The 22724-nt window shown below is 41.3% G+C and overlaps 1 protein-coding gene across 1 annotated transcript; it reads left to right on the top strand.

The window, feature by feature from the left end:
- The first annotated feature begins 502 nt into the window (after positions 1-502).
- On the top strand, positions 503-16255 carry LOC104363221 (acyl-CoA (8-3)-desaturase). The gene is made up of 12 exons (XM_033006924.2): positions 503-754; positions 4285-4395; positions 5964-6161; positions 6515-6616; positions 7542-7670; positions 9055-9115; positions 10990-11066; positions 11897-11994; positions 12648-12744; positions 13455-13534; positions 14269-14394; positions 14585-16255. Exons 1-12 carry the CDS (start codon positions 503-505, stop codon positions 14634-14636), a joined length of 1383 nt encoding a protein of 460 aa, XP_032862815.2. The 3' UTR covers positions 14637-16255.
- Positions 16256-22724: the final 6469 nt, after the last annotated feature.

Genomic DNA, 22724 nt, shown 5'->3' with positions numbered 1-22724 from the left:
GGTTTCTGGCTTTTTTTTTTTTTTTTAAATTGGGTGTAAGAATGTGCGTAACTCATGTTTCTTCCAGAGGGGTTCACAGATTGTAAAGCTTAAACTAAGCTGCAGAGTGCTAATTTTCTGATTAAGAGAAGTTTGGATCAGGGCTGTACTTTAAGAGAAGTTTTGCCTCTCAGAGCTCAGTAAGGGCACAGAATGGGCTAGTTGAGATAAAAACATGAGTGGTCAGATACTCCTCACCTGTAGTTACTGCTACAGTGTGTGTAACTGAGCTCGCACTTTGGCTGCCAGAGCTGGAGCGGTGAAGGAGCAATTTGGGGGGGGAAGAGAAGGGATGAGACCCAAAGCAGCCAGAGCTTTTGCAGGAGCTCTGCCTTTCCTAAAATCTCTCTGCTGACCTCCCAAGGCTGGGAAGAGGAGGAGGGCGGGTGCCCGGGGCTGCGGGTTGGGCCAGGCCCGCCCCTATATGTGATGGCGGGAGGGAGGTAAGGGGGTGAGGAGGAGGATGGTGATGATGATGCTGGCCCCGCTGTGGGGGGCCGGGGAGGCGCGCGAAGAGCGGGATGGGGACCCCGCGGAGGGCCGGGAGCTGCGGAGCTTCACCTGGGAGGAGATCGGTCAGCGGAGCGGCCGGGGGCCGGGGCCGCAGGAGCGCTGGCTGGTGATCGAGAGGAAGGTGTACGACATCAGCCGGTTCTACCGGAGGCACCCGGGAGGGGCCCGGCTCATCAGCAGCCATGCCGGGCAGGACGCCACGGTGAGAGGCGGGGATGGGGATGGGGGGGGGACCGGTAACCCCGCAAGCATCGTGCAGCGAGAGCTTGGGACGTGGCTTTGGGGGGACTTGAGAGGGACGGAGCAGGGTCGGGATGTGGAGTGTTACTGCTCCCTGCAAGCTTCCAGCCCCCGGCGATGGAAACGGGGCTCAGCCCATGGGGCAACCAGGCTGTAACTGCTCATCCAGCTTAAGTCTTTAGGATTCCTCTTATCTTCTGATCTTGCTCTTGCAGCTGCTGTGACCTGCAGTGATTGCTCACAGCCAGGGGAAGGTGCCACAAATAGCGCATCAACCCTGTGGCAACGACAGCAGCTGCTTCCAGAAATGTCCCTTTAGGAAAGGCATCCCTCTGAAATGCCACCTGGCACAGCTCAGCAGGAAAACAGAGACAGTGCGCTTTCCCAAGCCATCTTCCAGAAAAGTTTCTGTAGTTATTGCACGTGGTCCTTTTGACCTTTGAAATGAACAAAATTGAAAGAATCGGCCAATTAATAAGTGTCCGACTGCTGGAGAGTTAGTGTGTGGGCAAAAAGACTTCTGCTCATCATGTTTCCTTGTCCAACTGCTCTTTTAACGTCATGGAAACTTGTGGTGAACACACACCGAAAACGTTCAGCAAATCTCCTGGGGTTCTTGCCTTCTGGTATATCCAGGAAGGGTAGAAAATAGTGGTAAATTAACATCTCTACAAAGATGTGACAAATGTGATTGCTTCCTTGCTGTGTGTATTGAAAAAAAAAAAAAAAAAAAAAAAAAGACGACAAATAGTTCCCTGATCTTCCATACATAAGGGATATTTGAGGCTCATGAAAATAAAATTAATTTTCAGTTCACTAAGTTTAAATTTCAAATTCTGTATTAGTTACACTTTGCATTCTGTATTTTCCATCATTCATTTGCTCTAGTTAGTTCTGTCAGATTTCTTTTGTTTTAGCATGATGGAATATCCCAGGCAATGGATGAACTTTGAAAATGCAGCTGTTTTGTTTCTGGAATCTGAGCTGGTTCTTATAGGTTGGTTCCATGCCCAAATCATGAAGCCCTGCAAGACTTCAGCCAGTTTTGCGTGACACCAGCTCAACTGTCTTCACACTTGAGTGTGAAGCACATTAAATAGGCTGTGCACCATAATGGAAAAATGTCAGGTGATTTTCCCCTCTCTCTTTTTAAGCACATATGATAAAACTCCAGCCCGAGGGCTGTAAGTGAAATTAATAGGAAGGGGTTATATTTTGCTCCAGAGATGCTGAAGAACACATAGATCTTCATCAGCTTGGCACTTTTGGATAACAACAGCATCATCACTTCTGACCAGGCACAATATTCAGAATCTGTATTTATTCCAAAGCAAATTGGTGTATGTGATACTGGAGTATCTCACCCTGCTTGAACTCTGCACACTCACAAGCTCTGCATCTTGGCCTCAGCAAAAACTGTAGAAGAGAGTAAAAGGTGTAATATTTGCTATAGTTGTGTCTATAGTGCAGGTTTGTGTAATCTAGTACAGAGAAAGCCATGCTGGCACTAGTCACCCTCTAACAGAAGCAGTGTAAATGGTCTTCTGCATTCTCCTGTGTAGCCTGATTACGTGTGAACTATCTAATTTAGAGCAAACTTGGTTATATCCACACTGAGTTGCAGTGGGAATATATCCAGGACACTGTGGGTGAAGTAAGAAACTCCTCTTAGTTACTAAAGCAGTTTCACGAGACAGTGTGAATTCAATAGGCTTTTTAGTTAGTCTGGGAGGCAGAGACAAAAAGTAATGAAAGAAGGATTTATTAAGAAAATCTGTAACGCTTTAGTGAGGTCTGTGCATCTTGGACTGGGTCAATTGCTTAATCTTTTGGATGTATATTATGAAAAATTAAGAAATTATCTTAGTTTGACTGGAAGATTTTACCAAGAGCACACAGACTTGAAAGATGATAACTTGAGAGGATGAAAAACATGGAAGGCTCTCCATAAGAAAAGAAACCCAAGGAATGTAAAAGTGAATATGATTAATGCCACAATATTGGTAAGGGTAACACTACACAGAAGTGTGAAAAGGAGTCCTTTTATTGCTGTTTTTGTTGTGTTTTCTCACAAAGGATAGAAAGGCGGAGTTAAGGAATTAGGTGACTTAGAAAATAGGAGCAACAATCTTAAGACTGGAATTTTTGGCTGAATTTGGCAAATTTCTGATGAATTTTGGAGACTGTAAAAACATCTGGTGTTGAAACATTGAGAAATAACCAGGTACTTGCAGGATATTATTTTGCAGAGAAAGTGCTTGCTGGTTTTGGGATTCATCAGTGATAGCAATCATGTGCACAGCATTTAAACCCACTCTAGGTTATGTATATGCCTCAGTGTTAGTCATTCAGTTACTGAAACCTATGTCATTTTGGAGTAGAGGCAGAAATTCCGTAGCAGTTTGCTCAAAGAGATTAGCTAAACAGATTTGTCACACAACTGTTATTAATAGTTACCCCGAGTAACTCTGGGGTTGGGATGCAGGCAAGTGCTGATCCTGGTCTGTTTAGGATGACTATATGGAATCGGCTGAAAGATGGTGCAAAAACAGACATGCAAGCACATCAATAAGTAAAAGGTGCAGGGTGTACAAAACCAGTTTTCCATGGTTGGAGAAACTTCAGGAGAAGTTCGTTTCCTACAGATGGAATTCATAGCTCAGCACAGCCTCCACTACTCCCAAGGCTCCAGCTGCTCACTTCATGCTCTCTCAATGCTGTTGTCCCTCTGTTTTTTTTTGCAACCTGTCCTTTCTGCCTGCAGCCCTGCCTACTGGCTACCACACCTCTGTCTTTTCATGTTCGTGTCTTTAAGAGAGATCAGTAACACCAGGCCTGTGCTTATCAATTGTGTCCTTGCATTCATTGCCTTCTGAATACTCCCAAGTACTAGAGAAAAAAAAAAAGCAAAAGTTCTCTGGTATCACTTAGTCCTTGATGAAATGCTTCTGGTCTTAGTTAATTTGGGAGTGGAGTTCTCCACCGGGTAAATAAGAAGAACCACATTTTTCTTTTAAGTGGTTGGACTTAAAAGGACAATTTTCTCTTTTGACAAAATGCACAACAAAGAAGATTCTGATCTGCTGCTAAGAAAGGTCTTTTGGGCACCTGGATGTCCAGGAAAATGGAAAAGTCACTAATATTGGGGTTGAGAAGAGGGGGAAGATGAAAGGTAAGGGAACTAGACTCTGCTTTAGGCGTATGATGGAGATTTGTTCAATTTTGTATTATGGAGCTTGCATGCCTGTAGTAACAACAGTAGTGGAAGTCAGACCTCTTCCACTTACCAGCTGAAATAAGATTTCATTTACGAACATAGGACAAACATGAGAAGAAAAAGGTCAGCAAAACTTGAGCAAATAGAAAGGTAAACCTGCCACCTTTGCTAATGTGGTTCCTCCACAGTGCAAGTCTTGCTGTGCACAGCAGATTGAGATTAGTAGCATAGAATTTGTTTTTCTTACCTCATTCTTTATTCTTGTGCTTTTGCAGGATGCCTTTGTAGCATTCCATGTTGACAAGGTGCTGGTGAGCAAGTACTTGAAGTCACTGCAGATTGGGGAGCTGGCACCAGATCAACCCAGTATTGAGCCCACTAAAAATGTAAGTCTATCTTTGTAAATCAGATCAAAGGGAAATATTCTGAGATTAGACATTGTTCTGCTGTATCAGTGCAGCTCCTGGAACAATGGGATCCAGGTTCTTCACAATTTTTTGTGCTACTACATAGAAACAATACATGCATATTAGTCTCTCAACCACATAATGGGGATTTAATTACATTCCTGAAGAATAATTTTTTCCTTATCACAGCAATTCTACATACATAGCAGAGCCCTGTTTTGCTCTCATGAATATCACAGCTACCACCTTTTCTTTTTTCCCTTGCTTTGATAAAGAAATAACCAAAAATTAAGTAATTCTTTCCAGCTGATAGTAAACTTTCAGACTGTACTCCCTTCTGGTGCAGGTATCTGTAGGGAGAGACTGCAGGTAGAGTGTTTCTGCCTTGAATTAAGTTTCACAGGCTGTATTGACATTGCCCTTTTGGACAGCATCCTTGTAGCAGTCTCAGGTCATTCACAGAAGCAATGTTGATTGCACTGTGAGAGTAACCAACCTAGTACGTCAAAGAAAACCTCATGAGAGAGGCACAGGCAACAGAACAGGAATAGTCTTGGAGCACAGATACTCCCTGGGCCATATGGAACTCACTGCTCCCCAGTAGCCAACACTATTTGTTTTCCCCATTCTTCCCAGCCTGCCTCAACTCTTCTTTTGCATAGCACCACACTGCATGATGAGGGGGGCAAGATGATACATGGCCTCATGTAACTCAGACATTAGAAACACAATTCAGAGCAGTCTGGCTGTCCCAGAATGGTGTGGCCACACTTCCTATGTAGACGGGACCCTCACACCCACCTGTGGCCATGCCTTGCCTATCTCACAATCCCATAGCTGGCCTGCACCAGAGCCTGCATGTGCCTTGCTCCATGCAAACTCCATTTCCCCAGAATGACTGGAAAAGTAGGCTGGGAAGCTCCTTTGTGGGTTGGGTTGCATGGAGACAGGAATCAGGTTTGGGAGGCATCTGTGGAGCTAGCAAAGCCAAAGGTGGGTTGGTCTAACAACTGAGCTGTGCTCATCCCTTCTTCCATCCTCCTTCCTCAGTGCCCACCAGCCTGAGGTTGTAGGTGCCGTTTTCATACAGACATTTAACCCTCCTCTGTCAGTCTTGGGAAGGGTAAAGTGAAAACATATATTGATCTATTTGAACTGGTGGCAGAAGAGAAAGAATTTCATCCCAAAGACCTACCACAAGATGGCATGCTATGTTCATGCACATACAGCACAACTTCCATCTGAGCCCTGTGCTACCTGCCAAGAAGATAATGGAAGAAGCACCAAAGATATAGTCTTAGGGATTGGGGGTACAAATGTTGTGCTATGTGATGGCTGCTGCTTGCCCCTCTGCTTTGGGCACCTTATCAGGCAAAGACACAGAGAAGCTGCAGGAGAACAATAGTAAAGTTTACCAGTGTGCAAGCCCATCTTGCCCATTTGGCCAGATTCTTTGCTCTTTCCTCCATTAAAGTGGTCCTTGGCTTTTGAGGTTGCAGTGCTACACTCTATAAACAGGGAACATATAACATTGATGCTTCCCACAGAAAATGCTGGTGAAAGACTTCCGTGAATTGCGTGCTACTGTTGAGAAAATGGGACTTCTGGAGCCAAATCAACTCTTTTTCTTCCTGCACCTCGCTCACATCCTCCTGTTGGATACTGCTGCTTGGCTTATTCTCTTCTACTTTGGGACATCCTTAATGCCCTTTATTGTCTCTCTGGTGGTGCTGACCATTTCCCAGGTAAGCAACTAAGTCCATAGCATGTACATACAGGATTGCATCAACTTACATACACATAATACTATTGCAGTTTCGTAGTCTTCCATTATATAGCATGTGTTTACAGAACGTGTAAAGAAGAAATTCTGCATGTGGTGAGCTTCTCCTAAACTTAGCCTGAGATTCTTTCAGCAAGATATATTCTGGGGGAAGCTTTTAAAGTATCAGGAGCTCATAGTTCTTTTCCAGTTTTGACTCTGGAGCAGTCTGAGAAATAAATCTTGCTCTTTCAAAGCAAAGGATGGGTGCGGAACTGTCCTGGTCTCAATTCTTCTTTTTTCCCTCCTCCCAATGTTTTCTTTTTCTTCTTCCAGGTCCAGGCTTCGTGGTTACAACATGACTTAGGGCATCTTTCAGTATTCAGGAAGACCAAGTGGAACCATCTGCTGCATAAGTTTGTGATGTGCCATTTGATTGTAAGTACTTGACCCTGGAAAACTTCTTAGATTTGATGGCTTTCCTGTACAAGTGTGTATTCTGAAGACTCTGTGAAGGATAGTGTTGTAAGGAATGGAAGGAGTTAACGCCTCAAATGTTCATCAATGCAGAAATCTTTGATAAGTTGTGGCCTTTGTGATTTATAGTCTAAGGAACACTGCCCAAGGAAGCATGGAGTGTATCGAAGGGAGCACGGCTCTGCTCCCTTGCAGTTGTATTGCCGGATTCCTTAGATAAGCCTCAAAGGGAGGAGACTAGTCTGAGTGAAACCCTATGTTGGGTTAAAAAGGCTGGTAAGAGAGAGAAACAAGCAGCACCAGAAGGAGCTAAGCAAAAACTGAGGAAAAAGTAAAGGTGGTAGGGGGGAGTATGACCGCTGACTCAATTGGATGAGGGAGTTGGTGCACTCCATCCCACCTCAATGCATGTGCAGAACCCCTGCTCCACCTTTCCCTCATCTCTCGTGGAAATGCCTCTTTTTGTTTAGTATTCTAATCAGCTGATAAGATGAACTTTAAAAGCGACAGAAAACTATGCTGGGGGACCACCCACCACCCAACAGTACTGGACCTGAGACAATGCCAGAACCTGGGGTGGTGATCTGGACACTTTTGACTTTCTCTCTCCTTTTTCTTTTCTTTATGATTTGTCAATAGGAGACCACACTGCATACTATTCCTTTCCAAGTTTAAGTTGTTTCTATTGCAAGCAAAACATTTTATCTGGTCATTTGGTGTTGTTACACCTTAATTTAATCAGAGGGAATCACAGAACCTGTAGGACTCCCTGGGCTCCCAGTCCAGGTTGTAACAAGTGTGTTCAGCAGTGGGTGAAGGAGGGAACTGGAGACAATCTGGCTCTGAAAGCATGATACTTCTCACACTTTGTTCTTCACTAAAACAGGGGGCATCAGCCAAATGGTGGACTCTTTTGCACTCCCAGCACCATGCCAAACCCAACTGCTTCCAGAAAGATCCTGACATTGATATGCACCCCTTTTTGTTTACTCTGGGGAAGAAATTCTCTGTGGAGGTCAGTGTGTGTGTTTGTGTGTGCACGCACGTGCACATTTATGTACCAGGAACTGATAAGAACACTTTAGTCAACAAAAAAGCACGCTGAACCTTAAAGATCTAAAACTGAGATGTGATGACAGTTTCTGAAAAAGATTGCTTTCATCTGTGTCTACTTTCTTCAGCCTTTGTAAGCAGGTCATAGCTCATATTAAGTTCCTTTAAAAAATTCTAGAACAGCTGACAAGTGGTTGTAAATAATTTAGACATGATGTACATGCATCACATATAAGGTGGAAAATCCATCAGCAAAAAAACTATTAATGGTTATAGCAACTTAATGACCTAGTGGAACAACTCGGTAATTAATGATTATTAGATAACTTGTAACCATCTATATAAACACGTCTGCAGTTGGCCTGGGATTATTACTTTAATATTAATGTCTCAGACTCAGAGATGTATGCCTTCTAGGAGAAGGCAGAGTCTTGCTGTGGCAGATGGCCAGGACTGAATAACGGAGGCTGCTCCTGGAGCTCTGTAGGTCAGTGGCAGGTCCCTCCAGCGAGCAGAAGCCATCTGACCACATGGACTGGTCTCAGCTGGTACTGCTTGGCCACTTCCACCAGCAAATGCTGAACCCCTTCAGCTGTACAGCTTCACTGAGACACGGTCAGAGCAGCTACAGCAGTGAAATATTTTTTTCCTTGGAAGACTTTTGTCATTATGAAACTGTCAGTTAAGTGTACAGGGTCAGAGAAAAAACTGGGGGGGGGGGAAGGAAGAGAGGAAAATACATACTTAGCCTTGAAATATCTAATATTTCGCAAAATGAATTATGAATGTAGTAAGAATACAAAACCAAGGAAATTCACCTCTATCCACCCACAAAATTATTTTTATCAAAACTTACAGATTATACCATCTTTTAATGGATGAAATGTTCTGGTATAGTTTTTACTACATCATTCTGTTCCAACCTAGTTGGTTGTGGTACCTGTCACAGAAGTTTCCTTCCTACCAAATACCAACATAGGTTTTCCTCAGGGGCTGTAACCTCTGTTTTGGCTTGTCATAAGTGTATGTAGAACTACTTTTCAGCAGTCAATTTATTTTCCCCTACTGGAGAAAAATCTCATGCTTGTTTAACAGTTTATCTCTGAAGGACTTCACAAAACTGTAAGATATTAAAGCCTTACATTAATGGTATGAGGGTTTGTAGAAAAGGCATATGATGCCTGTAAACCAATAGGACAGTTACACAAGAGGGAGACAGTAGGAATGAGGGTTGTGTGAAGTGTGCAAGAAGAGCGTCTCTGGGGAAGAAAGAATGGAAAACAGCAAGTTACCTGTGCAGATTGCTTAGTTTCACCTCAGTATCTTTTTGCTGTTTCTTTTCACAGCTTGGCATCAGGAAGAAAAAATATATGCCATACAATCACCAACACAAATACTTCTTCATCAGTGAGTATCTCCATTCTCCCTCAATACCATGAGGGGTATTAGTGGGGCTTATAGGTCTTGCTTGTAACTTGTAGGCCTTGAGCAGAACTAAGGTGCCTGCACCAAAGGACATACTAATAAGTTTGTATCTAATTTTTGGAGAAGTTGAAGACTTGACTGGATAAGACCCTGAGTAACCTGGTCTGACCTCATAGCTGATGTTGCTCTGAGATCCTGAGGGCCTTTCCAGCCTGAATTATTATATGAATCTCTGTGAGATAAGGTTTCTGTGCCTTTCTTGTCTTGAAATACATGAATTTGGTTTGAGAATTTCTAACGAAATGGCTTAAGCTTGTTCAGGGTAAAAAAAGCAGTAGCATACACTTATCCCAGGTCATCTTAAAACTGTACTGCTTTGCAAAAATAAGTCTACATCTATCTGGACAGAGAAAAGGAGGAAGCTCTTCACTCACTAATTAAGGAAGTTACTTGGGAGAGTGTGATGAGGGCTCCAGGGACTGTTTATGAGCTGTACAGTGTATGCCTAATAAAGTGCATAAACAGAGCAGAGGAAAAATTCAGAATATCTCTGCTGTCAGTGGCCCTGATCTCTAGGTTCTCATTCCTGCCCCCTTCTCACTTTTGTGAAGTTTTATTCCTTTTGCAAAGCAGCACAACTTCAACACTGGACAAGGAGACACCACCTCTTGCATCTCTCCAGAATAGTCTGGTCTGCTAGCCTCAGGACAGTGTGAATTTGAACCCTAAAACCCAGCAGAAATGGGCACTTTCATGTTGTAATTTGTTTTTAACCTCGAGCTCTCAGGATGGCAGGCACTGCACTCCAGCAGCGGCTCTTCTCTTAAGTGGCTAGACAGAACTAGCAGGGTTAGTTCAGATATACAACACAGATGCTTAGTTAAGGAAGGTGATTGTGTGTTACAGTATCATACCACATCTTTCAGTAATATTCAAATTTAAAGAATAGCCTGTGGGTTTCTTTTTGTTTTGGTTTGGTTTTTAAGTACAACTGAGATGTCCATTTGGAAGGTTGAGCTTGAGTTCTTCTTGCAGCCCAAAATCCCTGGTAAGCAAGGGATTTTGTATGTATTCCTGTTGTTCCCCTGCTTAAAACAACTGAATGGGGAGCTAGGTAAGTTCTGGGGCTGGGGAAGCCACTTCTCAAAATACTCCTCTGTGGTTGTTCCTCAGTTAAAAGCCTAAAATGAAATCTTAGGTTTGTAAGCACTACCAGATTAATGGAAAGACCTAGAAAAGTTTAGGCGCACAAGCCATAGAATCATGGAATGGTTTGGGTTGGAAGGGACCTTTAAAGCTCACCTAATCCAACCCCCCTGCAATGAGCAGGGATATCTTCAGCTCAATTGGGTTGTTCAGAGCCCCATATAGCGTCCTAACCAGTATCAGTCAGTTGCTTTCTAACAAAGTGGTTACTGTGCTACTCAAAAGGATTATCAAGCTTCTGGGGTCTTTTCCTCCTTAGTTTTCAGGATTCTCCACACACCTCGCTTTCACTCTTTTCTAAATGAAGCCATGGTCATAGCTCTCCGTGAGGAAACAGAAGGCAGTACTACCTGTGTTGACAGGTGACATGAGCAGTAGCAGACTGTCATGCTGAAGAGCAGGAACTGTCCTCAGGCAAGCTTCAGAGCTTCTTGTCTTACCTTTGTTTTACCTCTTGAAGTCAGCAGGCTCCCAGATTGCTTGCTGTTTGTCTGCACTGATGCGTCCTGATATCATTCAGAAAATTCTGCAGCACTAAAACTCAGAATATCCTCTGTATTGAGTAGGTGTTTAGGGATCCTTTGCTTCCAGTTTGATTATGTGTCATTCAGTCCATGACATTATCAGTGATAATGAATTCTCCATTACAGCTCTTCCTCCGCTCCTGTTTCCCACCTACTTCCACTACCACACATTTTATATTGCATACACAAAACGGTATTGGGTGGTAAGTATTGCTACTTATGCAACCAAGAAGGGGTCACTCGTGGGCCTTCAACCTGTCTTCTGCACATGGAGCCAGCTTCTGTCCAGAGCTCAGTCCCTGCTGTGTGACACTATGCCATCTTTAGATCTAATATGATGGTTAGTTTGGTGCAGTATTTTCAGTGGCTCTGCATACTTTCTGCTAAACCCAGTATGTTCCCCAGCTCGATGACAAAGGCCTGAAAACACACAACAGGCTGTTTGACTTGTGTTGCTTTGCTTCATTTGCAGAATCAGGGGGTGTACTGTCTCCTTTGGTTTGGGAAGCAAACTGCAAGGTCCAGAGTGGTCAGGAACGGGAAGATGTGGATCTATGGGAACTGTTGTTGATTTGGTAGAAGTTTGTATATACTTGGCACTAGTTCCTATGCCAGGCAGCCAGAATTAATGCTTCGTTCTTCTTCTTGCATGTGTTATGCATCCAGGAGGACAGAAACTTCCAGCCACGATGAGATTGCTCTAGCACTTGGTTCACTCTGGAGTCCTGGGCAATGATTTGATACAAGTCTTCAACTCCTGTTTCTGAGTGCATAGTCATTTGCTAATAGACTAATCTACTTACTGGACATGAATGCTCAGATTCATCTCTATAATAGCAAGCCGTGAAAAAAAAAAAAAAAGTGTTATTAGCATATGTTAACTGGGGTTGCTCCAGATGACTCAATTTAGCAAAAAGCTACAGAAGTCGAATGTAGATTGATTTCTTGTACATATAACATGAAGCTTAGAAAAATATTTCAGCGAATGCAATGTATAATTATTTTCTTTTCTTGTTGTCTCTGGTTTTGGTAGGACTTGGCCTGGATGCTGACCTTCTATATCAGATTCTTTTTTACCTATGGATCATTATTAGAAATAAAGAGTCTCTTGGCATATTATTTTATATTCAGGTGGTATCTGTTTAGAAGGTTCTTCAGCCTTCCTCTACATATTCTTTCCTTCTGTGCCTGCCTGCCTTCTTCCTTTGTTTACCTTTCCATTTTCTCCTTTATCATCTAATTTTTTGCTTAGTTTTTAATTCCATAAAGCTAAACTAAGAGTCTTCTGCTCAGTAACCAAGTTTTGTGTCACCTTTGGCTCTGGCAGCAAAGGGACTTCACTAAGTGCTGACCAAAGTGAGAAATACTTACCTTACTTAACATTCAGTGCTTCAGGTGTCGGGTCTGGTTAGAGAAAGAGAACATTTAAGAGAAACAGCTTAGCCTGGGCTTGCAAATGCCCAGGCATTACCCAGCAGCATTGGCTTGAATGGACAATATGCTCTCCACTTGGATCATTTTACTGATTCTAATCAGTTTGGTCCTTGGCTACATATAAAACAAGCTGAGTACCAGGCTATGTCAGTTTTATAACAAAACATATTAAATATGACTTTCATAAGGAAGTATGAAACTTCCAGGCTTTGGAAGTTCTGCCTGGTGCTGGATTAGCAAGGCTGGTGTTCAGCCATGTGTTTGTAAGTCTGGCTATGCTGTTATTTCAACGGCTCACCATTCACTTGCTTACCCGTTACTGAATTCTAGTCTCTTGTCTGATTGCACAGGATGCTGGAGAGCAGCTGGTTTGTCTGGGTTTCACAGATGAACCACATCCCTATGGATATTTACTATGACAACAATTTGGACTGGGTGTCTACTCAGGTAAAATATTTTCCATTCTTAAGAATTGTGGCCATACAGGTACAAATTCCAACCATAAAACAAGCAAGTCCTCTATTGCATTAAGGGTGAAAACTTATTGGTAACTGAGAAGTGAAGGTTAATAGGATAATGGGATTCAGTTATGCTAATAGTAAAGGAGGACAGAAATGAAAAATTCATGGGCAATCTAAAATCAAAGCTAGGTCCCAGATCTATTTCCTAAACATACCCACATCTCCACTTACTGTATCTTTCTGTCTTGGACCTTTTCCATTTATGAGGAGATGGAAGTTTGTGTCCTGGCCTTACTGAGCAATTTCACACTAGCAGAATGGCAGTGTCCCCAGGTTGCAGAGAGACTTATTGGAATCCAGCAGTAAAGTCTGACCACCACAGAAGTACCCTGCCATCTCTGCTTTTTCTGCAGACATTGGGTTGAGAAGACCCAGGAGGAACTTTTGACTGTTCACATGCATTCTCACAGGAGCACAGAGACAACTCCTAGTTTTATTATGGTCCATGTCAGCTGTCTACATACATCTGCTAATCCACAAAGCTGAAGGATTATGATCCCTGGCTTGAGGTAGCTCAGTTTAGGCTAAAAGAAAACAATAGACCAGAGTAGCACAGCATGTTGTGCTCTTTAGACAAATGAGAAAGGCTGAAGTCACCAATCTGTACTGACTTTGCTTTCCTTTACCCTCTTCTAGCTCCAGGCAACATGCAATGTTGAGCAGTCTCTGTTCAATGACTGGTTTACTGGGCATCTGAACTTCCAGATTGAACATCAGTGAGTATGCACCCTGAAAGAGAATTTTCTTCCCTCTGTTTTTGAAAAATAGTTGTTGTTTTTTTTTTTTTTTTTTCTTGTCCCTGTTCTTCTATGCTCTGAGTGCTACTAGTATTTAAAAAGTTAAAAAGACTGAAAACCCTGAAGAGAATCATAATGTAATTCAAAACCATCACTGGACCCACAGAAAGGTGAGAATAACTAGCTTAAACTAGTGGGCAGGATCTATGAAACCTTACAGACATCAAGAGGGTCTATCTAAAGTAGTAGCTCATAAGCATTAGTGAAAATGTACCTGCTAAAGCACCCTGGTTATTGTTTGACACAGTAATTTAAGCGTAACTATACTGACTATTTACACTATTACTCTAGAGACCCTGATAAGCAACTGAAAGAGGGATCATCTAATTTTCTCTGCAATGGTGATGGTTACTTCTGGAGAGAGAGGGGTGGAGGGGAAAAGCAGTTTCTTCTAGTTTAGGGTGTCACTTAATTTGGAGAAATGTTGCTTCAGAGATGCTAGGGACAACTGGAAAGTAACAGATGGTGAAAGCAGCAAAGTCTTAGGAGATATTTGTGCCAAAAGCACAGCAAGGGGAAAGAGCCAGGAGCAGCTAAAGACCCTCCTCCGTGTGAGCTGGGTGATTGCGGGGAAGTAATTATGAATGTGAACATGTGAAAGGCAGTATTTCTTACAGAGCACTGAAGAGAATGTGTCTGTCTCCCGTTCACAGCCTATTCCCCACAATGCCAAGACATAACTACTGGAAGGTGGCTCCTCTGGTGAAATCCTTGTGTGCCAAACATGGCATTGAGTACCAATGTAAGCCGCTGATCACGGCTTTTGCAGACATTGTACAGTAAGTAATGACACACTGGCAAAAAAAAATTGCAGAAGGATGTAGGAGACACTGGGATCCTAAGAGTAAGAGCTGGCTTGTGCCTCTCCTACAAATCAACACACAGAAATCCTTGTTTCCCTTGTTCCCACCAACGCTCCCCTAAGCACCCCTGCATAATGTGACCTCTTGCACTGTTTCTCTCTCTCAGCTCTCTGAAGAATTCAGGAGAGCTCTGGCTTGATGCCTACCTGCACAAATAAGAAGACAAGGCCTGATGGTACCATTCACAGCCTGCCACATCTTTGCATTCCCAGCAAGCTGAGGAGCAGGGACCACTTCTATGGCAGAAGAAAATGGATAAGAACTGAAGGATATGATTTCAATAGATATGAAGTTACCTGATTTTTACTTCTGGTCTTTCCTGGTGTTTTGGTTCAGATATGTTAAGAGTGGATAGGGCAAGCAGGAGATGAATGATTAGAACAGGGGCAAACTCTTTGCTAACTGTGAGTGAATATGGCCAAGAGCATTTCTAAGTCTGCATATGTATTCAAGTCAAATTATGGACCGGTGCAGCTGCACACAATTTCATGTCAGTCCTCTGACCAACTGTTTGGGTGTGGTGTTTTGGTTTTTTTTTTTTTGTTTTTTTGTTTTTTTTTAGGTATTCCTCCTGTGGAATATTTAATGCTTAATACAGTGTTTGCTTTGAAGTCATCTGAAACTGTACAGGATTTTGATTTAACATGGTGTTCCAGCAATGCACTTAAGTCATAATAAATTATAATAAACTACATATCACATTTAGAGTATAGAAATTGCAATATGCAGTTGAATAACAACCTAAATATGTTCCCTATTACTGTTCTCTAGAGCATCCTCATTGTCACAATGCCAGACATCCCCAGCTGTCAGGAAGAAATACATGGGTTGAAACCAGTTCAAGCTCACTGCTCTCTTTAAAGTTTCTTTAGTCATTGTTTGATTTTTGTACTTTGAGCTGGGCTGAGCCCTGTGTACGCTCCCCATGCTGGGCTGGCTGAGTTGTTTGTAACCATGAGGTCTCCACCGCTGAGTCTGTCTCCCAAAGTCCTCTTGAACACTTCATGCCTGTAATCCTTCATGCCACATCCTTTGTCTTCACTTCTTAAAACCCCTACTATTATACCAGATCTGTATTTCATTATCTTAACAGACAGCTATATCTCATTCTGCATAGAGTAACTGCTTGGTATCGCCATTAATATAAGAATATGATCATACTATAGAAACATAAACCAAAAGGAAAATAAACTAGCCATAAACATTTGGTCAAATAGAAAAGTTGCTATTGCAACTAAAACAAATAAAAGACAGGCCCGTAAAAGACTGAGCAAGTCTGACAAGCCTCAGTTCTGAGGCTTTGCATGCTCAATGCAGACTTGAGCGGTTATTTTTCATATAAATCATAAATCCATTATAAACACTAAATTGCAGTTATAATTGGTAGACTCAAGTCCAGAATTTCTACAGTTGAAGAATGTTCAATCAACTTCATGATGGGGAACAGATTTGTTTCTTCCTCACCTTCTGAGTCTGTGAGTAAGCTTTACTCACCTGGAGCTCGAGACTTGCAGGCGCTGCTGAGCAAGACTCTTCTGGCAAGCTGTGCTCCGCAGCTCCTCAGGCTTGTCTCAGCCGGTGGAGTTTGCGTTGACCAGATGCTATCACAGGGGAACTCGCTGCAGGTAAGGTCACTTGCTTAGAGAATGAGAGGGCTCTACCAAAAAGTAGAGAACAATAAGCTAATGCCCAGTATAGTTCCACGAATAGAAAACATTATTGGTGTCAGGTTTATAGTATAAAAAGCAAATCTAATACATGCACAAGCTGTGTTACTATAAGCATACCCTAAAACTAGTTCTGTCCTGTTGTAAGTCTGCATTTACTTTGTCAGGGACAGTTATACGAGTGGCTGTTACACTTAGCTCATTTAGCCATTTTGTTGAAGACAAAGGCATCTGCTCACTGGTTGAGTGGTCAGTCATTCCACTCCCTCTCCTCTCCCCAGAGCCTCCGTGGCACATAGCCTCTGCCGAGCTGCTCTTCAGAGCATTCCTTGCCTCTCTGCATGTGTTTTTTTTTGTCACATTTCACAAATCTAATCCAAGCTCTTCAGTAAGATAGCAAATTTTCTTTTGACCTTCTTTTGGAAGGATTTTTTGAGGAATTCTAGGGAAGGGGGCATCGGTAAGTAGCAGGAAGAATGAAAGTCAGCTGCTATTACTACTAGGAAATATTCGGATTGGTTTTCTCTAGCCCATAGTTATATTGATAGTTATTAGCCATAAAGCTAAATAGTAATAATAGTAATAGGATAATAGTATTATCCACCACTGTACATGAGTAATAAACCTAGAAGTAACACAACTGAGATCCTGGAACAGAGCACTCTCAATCAAACATGGATTGTTGCTTATAATTTTCCAGTAACAAATAATCCTGGTTTCTTTATTTAAGGAGTGCACTGGAAGAAAAGAGTGGTCATATTCTCTTTTTAATAAAGAAGCAGCACCAGAATAAACACTGTGTCTACCACACAGCCATACTATCTTCCCCTGTTGACAGAGAAGCTGTGCTTACTAGAACTACGTAACTAATGGGACTTTTGGAACAAAAAAAATAATTCGAGCATCAGCAGTTAAGACCACTTTCTTACAACAATATAAAAGATGAGGTTAATAAATAGGGATCTCACCTGGTAAAAAGAAAGATAGAAGAAAGCCTCTGATTAGATAATGAATGAACTTTGTATTGTTTGTACAATGATTATACGTGCCATGCTCAGCACTGACTTTTACTTAAAAACCTTTAACCTGGTACAGTCAGCCAGAACATGTAAAAGATTTGTTATTAAACCCTTGCTGCTTTGGAAAAATGTGCAATCATGTTTAGAGGTTAACAGCACAAAGTACGATGCCTGAACCATGGGAGTAAAAGAAGCGATTCCTGAAAACTCTGTGGGAGAAGTAAGGAGAGAAGCAGGACTCAGAATGCTATCAGTTATTCACAAACACACTTCCACTATTTTAAAAAGCCTTTTTAAATTACCTTAAGTAGTCTTTGAAAATAATTTCCTTGGGTAGATGAGAGGCCAGATTTTGAAGACCAGCATTTGATCTTTGGGCCTTCAACCTCACAGTGTGCAGACAAGGAAAGGTGTGCAAGAAGGTTGAACAAGATTGAGATGAAGGGCTGTGGGTAAATGTGGAATAAAGCTGAAGCAATATGGATCAATGCTGGAGCAAACAGGAAGAATTGACAATTTTTCCCCAGGTATCTTCAACCAATCTTATCAGTATGGTAGGTACTTAATAGCTTGGCAAGATTTTACAAAGAGGATAATACTGAGAGGGCCAAAGAAAGAAACATATACAAATTAGTTATACAACCCAACAGAAAAGCATATATAAAAAGGACGCTGATGTAAAGAAGTTATGGTACATAAAAACAGAGTGGAATTAAAACTAGCATCACCACTAGAGTATCTTCTCTAACTGTGAAGAATTATGTAAATAATACAAATTATTAAATGACATTCTAAAATACAGCCTTTACTTCTTCAATTCTGAAAGGCAAATTCTACCCTTTTCCAATGGTCGTATCTTGAAATCTGAGGTACAGGACAGACAGTTTCCACTGGAAAGAATACTGAAAATTTAAATTTGAAGTTAAATATTTTTTCTGGTAACTTCTCTCTGGAAAAGGGTTTGTTTTAGGAAATATCTGTGTGCATGACAAATTTCACTTTATATATGGCACCTCATATTAATATTAGATATTAAATAAATTAAACACATTCATTGTCTTCTGTGTTATAAAGCCAAATGGTAAATAATAAAAAAATCTTAAAACAAAAAGCTGTCTCTATTAAAACGTTGACAGATCTTAGCCAAATTTCTTATAGTATAATCACTCTATGTCACGGAAGTGTTGCCACTGCTCCTCAACCCACAGTCTTCACAAACTCGTACATGTATGCCTGTCAGATGCACAACTTCACTAAAAAAAAAGCACATAACTTATTTGTTTAAAATCTAAAGAAAAAGCAGCATTTAGGAAAAGTGATGAGTGACAAAAGCACCTTGGAGTCTGCACCTATGCAGTAAGTAAAGCAGGGAAAACGAGCAGAGATTTCTTCATTCTTGCTATTTCCAACTTCCCTCCACAAAGCCAAGAGCGTTGTCAAAACACTGTAGACAATACAAGAGCTAGGAGACGCTTTCATCTCCCTTTCTATGTGTGAATTTTGATTCTCCCCCTCATCTCAAGCTATACAAAAAGGTAACACCAGACTTATTGCTGTATTTAAATGGGTTTAACAGAAAGACTTGAGGAAAAATGCAAACAAGGCAAAATAAATTAGACTTCTGTTAAAGATTACACCTTTTGGTAGGGCAAATATTGTGTAATTGAAAGCAGCACTGGTTTGGCCAGCTTGCTTGCCAGGGTCTAGGCACCTACTACTTGAGCAGAGGTGGTTGGGAACAGGTCGTGCAGACCTCGGCTCAGGCAGGGGGTCAGCCCCACGCCTTTTGCATGGATGGTCGCTACAGCAGCCAACAGAAAATGATGTTTGCTCAAACAGGCACTTCACTCTGCATATTTTCCTTTGATCTATTTAAGCAAGACACTGCCAATGTGAAGAAACAACATGTTTAATTGAGTTGTTTTCTATAAGTGAGTAGGAACTAAAAAGAAGGCTTTACATTAAGCAAGGGTGAAGTAACTGCAGTGGACCGAATAAAGCAAGCTGAAGGGAAGTGAGAGATGGGTGTTTGGGTTCAACTCTCCCAGCAGTCAGTCTCCTAGACACAGTCCCAGTACAGAAAGAGAGGTATCAACTTCCCCAAGAACACAGTTACTCGCTTCTTCACACATTTCCAATGGCAACCCCAGCAGCATCTCTGAGTGAAAGCCAGGCTTGAAGCTGAAAACTCACCCACCTACCACCCCAGGGAAGGCTGCCTTAAGGCATTTTGTATTTTCATTCTGTTCAGGGAATATTGCAACTGCAACTTAGCCTGTAAACAGTATCTCCCCTCATCCTTATTCCTCAATAATTACAACATGCACTCACAAGGTCAAAGATTTCTGAGACTCAAGTGTAAAAAATAGAAGAGAGATGATTCTTCCCCAGATATCTGTTTGTAGAAGAGTGTATCCACTTGTGTGTCAATGCTGTTGCTGTCAATCCTGAATCAATAACCACTGTGAGACAAGGATTTATTGCATTGAAAAAAAAAAAAATCAATCAAAAAAAATAACAAAGTTCCCAATACTGGTCAAAGTTTTAAAATGGTGAAATCTGAGAGGAATGAGTAAAGAATAAACACTGAAAACTGAAGTTAACAGACACAGCTAATCTATATAAAACTATTTTTGTGATTTATCACATGCTATGAAACAGGAAATAAAGGTTTTCTTCTGACTTGTTCCATTATAGCTTTACAGTATTTTAATCAGACCATTGGATTCAACTTTGATTACAGCAACCAAGCAAAACACCTTTTATAATCTTGTAATGATTTGAGTGAGATGGATTAAGATCAAAGTGAACATTTCTGAGGTTTTCAAGAAACTATGTAAACACTGTCTGCAAGTTCTTCTGAAAAAAATACAAAGTAATCAGTATCTACTGTTTCTTTCAAGGTAAAGAGCAATGTATCATCATTTAATGAAGCAGGTCAGGCTGCAACTTCTAGGCTGAAAAATGTCACCATTAATCATACAACAGGACTAGACCTCCTTGATCCAACTACTTTGCTCTGGTAAGCAGGATGTAAGTTTGGGGATTTTTAATTAAAAAAGTACAACTGTCAGTTTACCAAGCTTTAGTGTGTGACCTGAAAATAAATGTCAGCACAGCTCCTGAGGGCCTGTTTACTCTCAGCCTGCAATGTATTGAGATTTCCAGCTGCATGGGGGTTGAAGTTTGACTTTGGGTGGAACCCCACCATGACAAAGTTCAAGCTTTTATCACGCAACTAAATCATACAGGCGCTACACAGCAATCCAGGCTGTAAAAATATCATTACCAGTGAACTGAGTATCAAGCTAATTCACCTATTATTTTTACACCACTGCCTATGTTTAGCCTTGCTAAGCTTTCCCAGACTGTGCAAACATGCAACCTTTTACAACTTCTGCCAACATAAAGCTTTTTCAGGAATCTTCTTCAGCCTAAACAATCCATCCCACAATGGAAATCATCCTGAACTAGAAGAGAACCTCAGAATTTCTCATGTGGGAGAAGTTTTCACAGGAAAAGTATATTGATACTTTCTTAACAGGACAGAAGATACAGGGAATGGGAGATGCTTTGCAGGTACCTTAAACAGCTATTTGTGAGATAATGGTACAGCACAGATTAGACAGCTCTTGTCTGGATTCAGGAACTAAGTGGGAATCTAGCAATTACTGAGACAAACCACAGATCTGGCAAAATTACCTTAATTTCATTTACAATCATCAAAATAGAGCCTTTGTTCTTTTCCCTGTTCTGTTCAAAATGGCCTTATGTAACTGCTTAAATTACATCATCAACACCAGTTGAGTCAAGGCTACACTCAAGTCCAGCTTTGCATGTCAGGACCTGAGTCATGATCACACAATCGTGAGCCCAAACATCAGTTCAGATTAAGTACTGGAATATTGCCTGGGAGAAAAGGTCAAGCTTTACCATGCACTGCATATCTTCATGTAATGTACTATCGAGAGATAAGAACATGCAACATATCACTGGATCAATCCATTTCTGCAGTACTGGTTTGAAGCCCCAAACATCACAGCAAACAAAACTAAAAGTTTGAGACTAAAATTATTTTGCATTATCATTTAAAGTGTTTATAAAAAAAAAATAAATCAGAGAACATTACATTATTCTTTACAAAATGATGGTGATTATTGTTGATAAACTGCAATTAAAAGCTCATTAAATTAGAGGGAAAAAAAATCTGTGGCATCTTTTTTCCTCTTGTTATACAGGCAAAGTATGCTTCAAAGCCCTGTCGTGACAGCGAGCGCATTTTTCACATCCAAGTATTCAGACATTATTTGAAACTCTCTTCCATTAAAAGGTTTCCTTAACACAGCTAAAAATACATGTTTTAAGAAGGCCCAACCTACTATGAAGTCCCAAGCTATGTGCACCTTTGAGGAAAGTTTCCTCATGGCAAACCTTTAGATTGAGCCATTTAAGGTTTCAAAACTAATACTAATCATGAATGCCAACTTTGAGCCATAGCAACTTATAAAACAGGTAGGTACTTTAAAGATCATCTCCAGTGTACTTCTACTACACTGTTTGCAGTGCTGATCAATATGGTTAGCTTCTTAGCATCATGAACTCATGCCCGATACTCAGAAAGCAGACGTTCCTTCTCACCCAATTAACATTTAACTTGTAGATAAAAATGAAGCTGTTTAAAAAGAAAGATTGAGTCCCAACTAAAAATATCCTCAGGCATTCACATGTGAAATGTGGGTTCTCAGGCTTAAGACAGGCTTGAACATTCATAGGCCGCAACCACCTCCTCCTGCACTATTAGGAAAGACTCTTGCTTTGATATAATTTTGTGAGAAAATGGTGACTCGCATGCTTGTCCAAGAGTTCATGTATCAGATCTCCAAATGGAGAACAAACAGCCTCTTCCTCCAAGACAGGTGTATAACGTGATTATATAACACTTCATTTGGCAAATCAACATGATTTATTTAATGGACACTAAAGCCACTGACACCTACACGCTGCTTAGCGGACAATTTCCCTCAGTGGCTTTCACCAGACAACGAGCAAGCTGGGTTCAAGAAAGGAATGGAGGGCTTACTTTTTCCAAGGTAACTTTAAGCAGTAACTATCTGATCCAAACCTACCTCACCCTTTTTCTCCTGAAGAAGATTTAGCAACTCCATACACTCACTCATCTGGCATAGCCCACTTCAACAAACATCCACTGATATTCTGGAATCTGCTGCTGCTTTTGGCTACTCAAGCCCAAACATTTTGGAAAAAGGAAAACAACCTGGGAATAAAGGGAAAGGGCCCATGAGAAGGACAGGTACTCTGTGATAAACTGTAATTTCCAAAACATAAGTTTCCAATTAATTTCCAATTTCACTGTTACAGATGTGCATCTAGAATAAAACAGTAATTGTAAAATGCTGAGCAATTCTCCTTTACACATAATTGAAAACTGTATTGCCACCATCTGCCAAAGGAATATTTGATTTTACTTGAGCAGAACACGAAGTCAAAACACTGAAGTGATATTTTTCACATGGCATGTAAACTGTCTTTTTATTCTCAT

The sequence above is a fragment of the Tyto alba genome, unplaced genomic scaffold (assembly GCF_018691265.1).
Source record: "Tyto alba isolate M040663 unplaced genomic scaffold, T.alba_DEE_v4.0 Super-Scaffold_8, whole genome shotgun sequence".
NCBI classification, from domain to species: domain Eukaryota; kingdom Metazoa; phylum Chordata; class Aves; order Strigiformes; family Tytonidae; genus Tyto; species Tyto alba.
This window is presented reverse-complemented; position numbering and strand designations above follow the sequence as displayed.

Excerpts from the sequence above, each read along its gene's own strand:
- LOC104363221 (XM_033006924.2), top strand. The coding sequence starts at position 503 with ATGGTGATGATGATGCTGGCCCCGCTGTGGGGGGCCGGGGAGGCGCGC. Across the intron at positions 755-4,284 it reads ATGCCGGGCAGGACGCCACG|GATGCCTTTGTAGCATTCCA; the intron begins GTGAGAGGCGGG and ends GTGCTTTTGCAG. Across the intron at positions 6,162-6,514 it reads TGGTGCTGACCATTTCCCAG|GTCCAGGCTTCGTGGTTACA; the intron begins GTAAGCAACTAA and ends TTCTTCTTCCAG.